The following is a 9,708-nucleotide window of genomic DNA, read 5'->3' on the forward strand; positions in this document are numbered from 1 at the left end:
TAATCTTTCCTTTCAAAGGATTATTGTTACTCATTACATAAACCACAAGTCAGTCACTATTCGAATGATCTCAAGTCGTGTTTACTGTTAAAGCAGCTAGATGACGTTGTAGCAAACTGTCTCAGCCACCAGAAAGCTCGTCTGAATCCAGTTTGTATTTTGTGTCAACTAGTGACCAGGATGTGGTGACTTGATGAAGGAGCAGAGATTAGATTGCTTCAGCATTCACTCCTTTATGCTCAAATAAGTGTATTGTTCTAAAATTTGGAAAATCTGTTTAGAAAAACTTGAAATCTATAATTCACATCTCGTGAACACCATCTGGTAGTCATGTTCATCCACTTAACTGCTGTGAAACGTAGGATAATCAATAGAATATTGATGATCATACTCATACTTTTGTTAATTTAGAAGTGTGGTTAATTCTGTATATGTGCGTCTACATGTATCCACTCCGTTAACCCCGTCACTAACCTCACTCCCCTTCCTTCGTCTCCCCCCCAATAATCAGACCTCGAGGACCCGCCCATCACACTGACATCCCGAACCTCTCGGATGCGCCACTCCTCCCAGAGCGACGAGGCCCCTCCCATCTCCTGCTCTGAGGTCTTCCAGGGAGGGGCTTGCGACCTGGACGGCCTCGCCCCTTCCTCCCTCGCAAGGAGCAGCAGTGCCTCTGACGTCATGGAGCCTTTCATCGCCGAGCGGGTCAAAGGTGAAGACCTGCGGGGAGATCCCGCTGCGATCCCCAACCCCACAACTCCCTCCTCACACGCAGCCGACAGCCACGCAGCTCAGCCACTTCCACACCCCCTCACCTCCCCCTCTCCCACCCCTTTAACCTTCTCCAACGGTGTCGTTTCCTCGTCCTCAGAGGGACAAGATGATGGTAGTGTTTACGACCAGTTCTGGCACCAGATTGGCTCTCGGAGCCGGGGCTCTAGTTCGGATTGGGTAAGCGACTGGGATTCCGCCTTTACCCTTTCGTCCGAAAAGGAAATTGACGTAGAGGGCGAAATGGGGGCTGGAGCAGAGGACGATTTATTCTCCTCTATCAGGGACTACCTCACTAGCAAAGGAGGTGAGAGGAAGGAGGAGGCAGGAGAGAGAGATAGCCCCGGTCGCGTGCCAGAAAGCAGTGTTGTAACTTTACCCGTGCAAACAGGGATCGCGAGAACACAGATGGAATACCCAGGGCAGGTAGGAGAGGCAAGACAGGTGGTGAGAGAGGACAGGCAGGTAAGTGAATCAGTGAGACACAGCAGTGTGGATTCAACGGAGGAGAACGAGGCAGAGCAGCGCAGCATCTACGAGTGCCTCGAGCTGCAGTGTCAGTGGCCGTCGCCCAGTGCTCGGGGGGGCGCCAGCTTAGAAAGACACACTGGGGAGAAAAAGGGAGGAGGAAACGCAGGAAAGGCAGAAGGATGGGAAGGGAAATGTGATGCGTGGAGAGAAACAGGAGAAGAGAAGCAGGGTGGTAAAGAGGCCGCAGTAAAAGAGAGGTCCATTTTAATTAGACCAGACATTAACACCGTAGAATGTAGCACTGAATCAAATCAAACTCCAGAACCAGTTAAAGCCAAGACGTCCCGTAGTAGCACCAAGAGGCACCAGTCCGGAGGCGTTCATGTCAGCTTCCGACCCTCGACCGAGTCTGTGCAGTTCCACAACCCCCTCGAGAGTAAGGAGGCCCACTGGAAAGCCCGGCTGCGCCGCCTCAGTCACTTCCACACACACAGCCACTCAGCCGGGGAGAGGCCGGGGGCTGGAACAGGAGGCGCAGGTAAGTTTGGCCCCGCGGCCGGGATCAGCAACAGAGCAGGGCCACATGAGAAACTAGGGGCCGTTTTGGATAGCAGCGGGGCAGGAAACGCAGCGACCGCCGGAGGCCCGGAAAGCAGGGCCGGTACCGGAGGGGACAAGGACAAGCAGCACCCCGGGTCCTGTGTGGGACCCAACCTGGGCTCCGAGGCTCACACGGAGGTGTCGTCGGGCAGCTCAAGTTCCTCCGGGGCATCGTCAGGTGTGCGCGGCCGCCTGGGACGCTCCGCCTTGAGATCGCGAGCCTCCCGCTCACGGTCCCAGGAGCCCGGGAGCACCGCCTCGCGGCACCACCAGGGGGCCCTCCTCGGCGGTGTCTACAAGACCGTTGTTCACGCACTGTCTTCGAAGCCGCGGCCCCGAGGTCAGGGGTCATCCCAAGGCTCGTCGCCACAGCGACAGGGCCGTGCCGCCATGGGCGACGCCTCGCTCAGAGACCTCTACTCCCATGTCCTGGGCTACTTTGGGCGAAAGACGACAGCGCCAGGTGAGGATGGCAACGAATGAAACGAAGCGCTCACAAAGGACACAACTTTGGAAAGAAATACTCATCAACACACAAACACCAACAACTCTCTTTTCCTTTTTGGCTGTTTTTAACTGGTTGTTATGATGGAATGATTTTTTTATTTTTTTGGGGGGGCTGACACTCATCATCTTGCTGCTGGACTGAAATTCAAACTCCCTGTTGATGTGTTTCCTCTTGATCGTAGCCCCTTCCTCCAGCCTGCCTCCCGTCAAGGCCCCCCCCACCTCCCCGCCTCATACCTTCCCACCTGTTCCTTTACCTCGGAAGCCCCCGACCTCCTCCTCCTCCTCCTGTCCTCTTCCTTCTTAGGGCTTTGGGATATTAACCTAACCTCCTCTCCCCCCCCCTCTCCTCTTCCCCACCTCCTCCTCCCCCTCCTCGATGTTGCATGCGGCCGCCTCCTCGTGCCTCCCTTGCCTCCTCCCCGGACTCCGGCCACTCTTCAGCTGCACTGGAGGAACAACCACAGTCCACAGAAAAAACACAACCGCCTGTAGAAACGATAGAAGCTCAGATACAAAGTAAACCGACTCGGCTTTACATTAATACCCCATGGCATATTCTATTAGAGTGTTATTACATTTAGATTTACATGTGCAGATATAGAAGTTGAGTTTATGAAGGTAAATCAATCGAGTCAATTATTACTGCTTGTAGATACGTAATGTCAACATGTTTCTGTAGTTCATTCTCAGGCCACTAGAATGCAGCATAGGACCTTATGTGAGAAAAGCCATCTCGATAATAGTGGTATACACATAGAACTTGAATGGATGTGAGTCAGTCTTGAATGGTTATTTGCTTTGTACCTCACCATAAGACGATATCAAACACGATAACTGCACATTTGAATCAGCAGTACAGCTTTTTCTAGTCAGTTATCCTCGGTGCAGCAGACTGCAGAACTGAGATCAGATGTTTTATACCAGCACAGGGATTCATCACCCGAAGTTGTGAACGATGGAATTGTTGATGCGCAGCCACATTTATTTATTTTTTCCTTTCTTATTTTAATTCAGGTGTGTTGCTTGCCAACTCGCGCCAAATGGTGCCTACAATCCGTTTATATGCCAGTCTGGTTCATCTACTTTTGTGCCAGATGTGTGGAATTTACCACGCACAATTTTACAGCGCAGGCCAGAATCGTTTTGTCCGTGGATCAACAACATTGACAGCAGCTCCACTTTTACAAGTTTAAAGTTACAGTGAATTAAGACAACCCCAATCCTCTGGTTACTCCATGCAGACTAAAACCAGATGTTATGTGCCGTGTCTGTCTGGTTGTCTGTCCAGCTGTGTGTTGAACTACTTATACTCGTTGATTGCCGAACACAGGTGGAGTCCTCTATCATATCAATAAGCTTAACCACAGCACTTCACTGATCGTAGTACTAAAAATGTGCATGTCTCACATCCTGATGAGCACAGAGAGAACACACACTTCTGCAGCGCACAGACATGCAGAGCCGCTTATCAGTCACGTAAAGACATGGTGGAGGCAAATGTAGCTAATGTCAGCTAACGTCTACGCTTAGCATTTCTATAGAGCTGCTTCTTATTTGAACCTGTTCATGCTGTGGTGGAAATACATTGTACATGTAGGCATGTTATTGGGCTTTTACTGATACAATAATGGAATTGAGAGATGTATACGGTAGAATATATTGGCCTGAAAAATGTGATCCCAATCCAAGTCTTTTTTCCTGTTCTTCTGTTCTTGGTGATGTCATGGCAAATAACCATAACAGTGGAATTGTACTTTTGTAGACAGTATATTATTCAGATACCTCCAGGCAAAGGAGGTATCTGAATAACATACGAAGTGTAAGCAGGGATATACAGTAATGTTATAAGGTCAGTTAGCTTGAGACCAATATGAACAAACAGACATTTTGGGCTGTGTTGGTTCAGTTGGTAAATACTTTAAGTGCCTCCGTACGATCACCACTTTGTCTTGCTCTTTAGTAAGTGGCCATGCTGCTAGTGGAGTTTTCGGGTCTTAAATCTAATCAGCTAGGTGGCAGCAGAGGCAAGATCTTCACTCTGTGTCCAACAAGTAAGCTTTTATTGATCAAAGTCCTGGTGTTGGGTCTTGATGAGACCTGGCTCTGTCGGCCACAAGTTTAGGGATTACTATTTACTCTCATCTGATTTGGGATTGATGGATGCTCTCTGCTCCTCAGAGTTCACAAACTCACACCGACCGATGCCGCCAAGCCAAGAGCAACACAATTCATAGTAACACAACTGCACTAATATAGGCCTCTGATATGCTGCCTGTTTGGACCTAACAAGGTGATACTCTCTCTCTCGCTCTCCGTGCATGGTGTGAATTAACTCCTGCATTGCTTCTCCGGTGGGTTTGCCTGCTATGTTGTGGCTTTTGTTTAACAGTCAGTCTTTTGCTAACTTCAGGGCCTACAGTACACACACATCAGGACGGCTCTCGCAAATCCAGAGAAGCTTCAGTTTGTTGTATAGATATTGTAAAGTTTTATCATAAATATCTGAACACTTGACTCAAATAACTTAGAAAGTGAGGTGGGCAAGATTAGTGATGTCATCATATCCCTTATGGAGTGGTTCGTACACATAATCGACTTTAGTGGACTATTATTATATAATATATCTTACAGACTCCTAGACATCATTTCTCAGTTTTGTGTCTTTGAGTGGTTTGTGGATGTACGGATCAGCCACTGTCTATCATTGTGCGTTTGTTCATCTCACTTGTCTCCGTGTCCACCTGTGGATCTTCATCCCTTTTTCTGTCATATGTCTGTGTCTGTGTGTGTGTGTGTGTGTGTGTGTGTGTAAATGTGTATACTCTCCGTCTTTGACTACCATCATGTATCTGCCCTTTAGCCAACAAAGAGGAGGTGGTCCAGAAGGCTCGTCCGGTCTCCAGTGACGTAGGAAGCACCAACCCAAACTTTTCTGACCTCATGGATGAGTTTATTCAGGAGAGACTGAGGGCCAAAGGAACAGCAGTGAGCACAACAACACACACACACACACACACACACACACACACACACAGGTTTTAAAGATTAACGTTTCAGTGTATTAGAAAAAGAGCAGGGGGTCGGTGGCCAATCACTGCTTACGATTGAACGCGGAATAAAATAATTACCAAAGAGCTACGCTTCTCTACACACAGGGCCGTCGTGGCAGCAGCCCTGGCAGTCTGGAGGTTCCCAGGGACCTGCCGGAGCTCCTGGAGGCGGGTCAGAGTCCCGGATCACGGCCCTCGGATGACCCCCGTCCCATTGATGATCCGGGGGTTCCCTCTGAATGGACCTCACCTGCGAGCGCCAGCGGTTCGGACATCATCAGCTCAGACAGCCAGTCGGACTCCTTCAATGCTTTTCAGTACTCCACTTGCAAGTTTGAGAGTAAGTAACAAACTGTGGCACTGCTACAGAGTTTGTGACACATTTAGTTTTATACAAAGATCACTATGATTTTAGTTTGCCGTACATGTTTTATTTTGTCAAAATGAAAAGAAACGGTCCTTACAAGTTGCTGTTATGGGATGTAAATAGATACCTGTGAATTGTCTCCATCTGGAAACCTTGCCCATAAAAAAATGTATAATGGTCAGCATTTTCTTTTTTTTAGACTTTACTTTCATTTCAGAAGCTTGTGGAGGAGGTGTTGGATCTGGGGACGGATGTCGAGGCAGCTCACTGGACCAGGACAGCCTTGGAGGGGGCGTGGCCTGTGACGAACATGAAGTAGCCAGTTTGACGACACTTCACATCGACTCGGAGACCAGCAGCCTCAGCCACACTGTCACTGTTACCGGTATGCAAAGATCTCTCTAGCTACTGTATTATTTCAGCAGATCTAAACATCCAAACCAGCAGCCTAAATAGTACATATTTTACTGCATACCACATCGCCTCTCTTTACAAGATCAACGTCATTGCACCACAGTATATCCCAAATCACAAATTTACCTCATAGGCCTGCAGTGGATGACGTAATCAAATGCAATACAGAACTACTTGGGATTGTAGCCCATAATTATCATAGACATCCGGAGCTATTAGGCAAAGGTAATCAGCCTCCTTAAAGGTGTAACGTACATCGCACATACCATCTTAGAGAAATCCGATTTGGTGGATAGGTATTGGAATCTTTTTCCTGTTTTGTGCCAAAACTACATAATGTTGGATCAAAAAGCAGCTTTACAATATTGGCCCAAGAATCCAGGCTTCTCAATGACAAAACGTTGTTGTTGTTTTTTCTCCTTGTTGTGCTTATCTCTGTCCAGGTTCTGAGAGTGCGTCTCCCATGCACTCCCTTGGGGGCTCTCGCTCCCAGACGCCCTCCCCCGCCACACTGACAGCAGAGCACCCTGATCACTCCCACTCACACACACACCTACAGCTGGACCACAAGCTCCACAACTCTGTGCTGCAGACTCCAGATGACCTGGGTAATACTTATGCACATTCTCAAACATGTACTTCTATGTTGCCTTGTACTAAGCAAGAGTAACAGATCGATTCATTGATTTGGTTCTAGAAACCAGTGAGTTCCCCAGCGAGGACTGCAGTGTCATGGCGGGTGGCTCTCTAACTGGATGGCACGCTGATGTTGCCACGGTAATGTGGCGGAGGATGCTGGGCATCCTTGGGGACGTCAATAGCATCAAAGACCCAGAGATCCATGCGCAGGTCTTCGACTATCTGTGCGAACTGTGGCAAAACCTGGCCAAGGTGTGTGCTGACGCACGCAATTATTACATTTACAAACGATGAGACTTTCTATAAAGATTGTGGGGGTTTTGTGTAAAAAAACTAAACTTTTTCTTTCCAGATAAGAGATAATTTGGGCATTTCTCTGGACAACCAGTCGTCTCCCCCGCCCCCTGTTCTGATCCCACCTCTGAGAATCCTCACCCCGTGGCTCTTTAAGGTAGGCGTGACTCACTACAGGACTTCTGATATTCATGACATTGAGATCTATTTAAACATGACAATAAGAACCAGCTGTAGCTAAGACTCACATCACATCACATTCCTCGTATTAAGGAATTGACATGTTTTGATTTAATTTAATATTTGATTTAATAAGCTGAAATCAAAATGCATTTGTTTGCAAAAAAAGAAAATATATATAACGCACAGAGAAAGGGATACCTCCACAAACTAACCGGCTAACACCTCAACCTACTCACATATGTAAATGTCTCTCATATGTACACACGTGTGTGTTTTCCTCCAGGCCACCATGCTGACGGAGCGCTACAAGCAGGGGAAGCTTCACGCCTACAAGCTGATCTGCAGGATCATGAAGAGACGACAAGATGTCTCCCCGAACTCCGACTTTCTCACGCACTTCTACAACATCATGCACCAAGGACTGCTGCACCAAGACCAGGTAGACTGTGTGTGCACGCGTTTTGTAGGCGACAAACATATTTAATGTAGAGCGATGTTTTAAGTTTGAGTTTCTACTGCTTCAGATTAAAGGATGGAATGTTTTTGCAGTGTGCTCAGGCTGTGTGACTGCTATAGCTCTGGCCGTGTATTTGTGGTTTCTACAGGACATTGTGAACACCATCATAAAACACTGCAGTCCCAGGTTCTTCAGTATCGGTCTCCCCGGAGCCACCATGCTGATCCTGGACTTCATCATAGCGGCTTCGAGAGTCACCGCCTGCTCATCGCTCAATGTAAGAAACGCGATCTTCAGCAGTGTTGTTACTGTCATTAATGTGTCATTAAAAAGAAATTCTCATTTGAATTTCCTCTGTCCTTATCTCTTCTTTCTTTTTTTCTCCTCCTGTCATAGGCTCCAAGAGTGGAGGCCCAGATCCTGCTGGGATCTCTGGTGTGCTTTCCCAACTTGTATGAGGAGCTTCCAGCCCTCCATCCCACCACAGCCGACGTGGTGCTCACCAAGTTCCCTGACGTCAAGGTAGATGGATGCAATAACGGCTTGGGTTGTAAGTCCTCGGGGGGGGGGGGGGGTCTCAGAACCAAATTAATAGGTTAATGTCTCATTAGCCATTCTTGTAACAGTCCAGAGCTATAATGGGAGTGTTGTTGCTGTTGTTGTTGTTGTTGTTGTTGCTGTTGCTGTGTAAAGCGCTAATGCCATGCGTGGCAGCACCTCAGGCCTGCTCGCTGGTTGCTTACAAGACAGAAACTTGTTTTGAATCACTAAGCGGCCATTAATGGTGACCGGAGGGATGGGACCAGTGAGTGTGTGAAGGCGTGTGTGTGTGTGTGTGTGTGTGTGTGTGTGTGTGTGTGTGTGTGTGTGTGTGTGTCTACATACTGATCAAGTATGTAGATAACTAATGCCTTGTATTGTGTGAGGCTCACTAACTGTGTTTGTCTGGATGTTTTTAGGAGCATATTATCAAGACCATCCTGAGCTCTGCCAGGGACGAACCCTCTGCTCCTGCGAGGTAAGCTGTCACACTTTTGAGATTTTGAAACATATTGTGACTTTATTCTCTTTATACCAATTGTCGTAACTTTATGACTTTTTTCTCGACTTCTCATTGAACACAGATATGTGGGGAATGTTTTCAATGTGCAGACAGTTTAGAAAACAAGGCATAAATAAATTATATAAATTAATTTAAATTAATTCATGTATAATTGACATCATTAATACAGGTTACATCCCCGAACGACTGACACAAGGGAAGAGGACAGAAGACATAATCATGGCTATATATATATATGTGTGTGTTGACTCAGCAGAGATTAAATGAAAAAAGTAGATCGATGGGGTAACATAAAACTAAAACAATACAGAATGCCTGAGAGCATTACTGCATTGTATTCCATTATATTACGAATAGTCACCTGGCACCTGAATTTTGTGTTTTTCATTTACATCAAGAAATATATTCTCACCATAAATTGAGTTTGATGCTCAACATATTTTAAAATTATTCATTAATTCAGCTTTGCGCAACATGCCACCAGAGTCAATGAATTGTTAACTTATTTAAGCAATTAGCAAATTACTTGTGTGCTTGTCCAACACACATACAGTCGTGTGGATGACGACTGTATGTGTGTGTACAACAGCTGCTCACGCTGAATCTGTTCTGTTAGATGCGTGGCTCTGTGCAGTCTGGGTATCTGGATGTGTGAGGAGTTGGCTCACGGGACTCAACATCCACAGATCAAAGAGGCTCTCAACGTCATCTGTGTTACTCTGAAGGTCAGTGACACCTCTGTGCTGCTTTAATTAGTGCTACACTGATCTACACAACACTTCAGTGTGTTAGCATCTGTACCCTCTGTCTGGATATCTGATGAGGCCTTAAAAGAACACATTAATGACCCATAGTTTAATATATTCCAGTAGGTTTAAAGTAGTAG

General features: G+C 46.9%; 1 protein-coding gene across 7 annotated transcripts in view; it reads left to right on the forward strand.

The window, feature by feature from the left end:
• Nucleotides 1-9,708, forward strand: part of ralgapa1 (Ral GTPase activating protein catalytic subunit alpha 1) — a 65,034-nt gene that overhangs the window by 15,040 nt on the left and 40,286 nt on the right. For 3 of the 7 annotated variants that reach the window (XM_068717665.1, XM_068717668.1, XM_068717669.1), the window contains 12 exons: nt 512-715; nt 5,216-5,340; nt 5,511-5,745; nt 5,972-6,157; nt 6,630-6,794; nt 6,884-7,077; nt 7,178-7,276; nt 7,586-7,741; nt 7,908-8,036; nt 8,156-8,281; nt 8,719-8,777; nt 9,439-9,547. In XM_068717665.1, coding sequence (XP_068573766.1) covers nt 512-715; nt 5,216-5,340; nt 5,511-5,745; nt 5,972-6,157; nt 6,630-6,794; nt 6,884-7,077; nt 7,178-7,276; nt 7,586-7,741; nt 7,908-8,036; nt 8,156-8,281; nt 8,719-8,777; nt 9,439-9,547 — 1,787 coding nt within the window. Of the gene's footprint in view, nt 1-511; nt 2,309-5,215; nt 5,341-5,510; nt 5,746-5,971; nt 6,158-6,629; nt 6,795-6,883; nt 7,078-7,177; nt 7,277-7,585; nt 7,742-7,907; nt 8,037-8,155; nt 8,282-8,718; nt 8,778-9,438; nt 9,548-9,708 lie in introns of all 7 variants that reach the window. The other 4 variants (XM_068717662.1, XM_068717664.1, XM_068717666.1 and 1 more) reach the window with 3 other exon arrangements.

Source organism: Cebidichthys violaceus, unplaced genomic scaffold, assembly GCF_023349555.1.
Source record: "Cebidichthys violaceus isolate CVI_PGR_0920_01 unplaced genomic scaffold, fCebVio1.0.p SCAF_22, whole genome shotgun sequence".
NCBI classification, from domain to species: Eukaryota; Metazoa; Chordata; class Actinopteri; order Perciformes; family Stichaeidae; genus Cebidichthys; species Cebidichthys violaceus.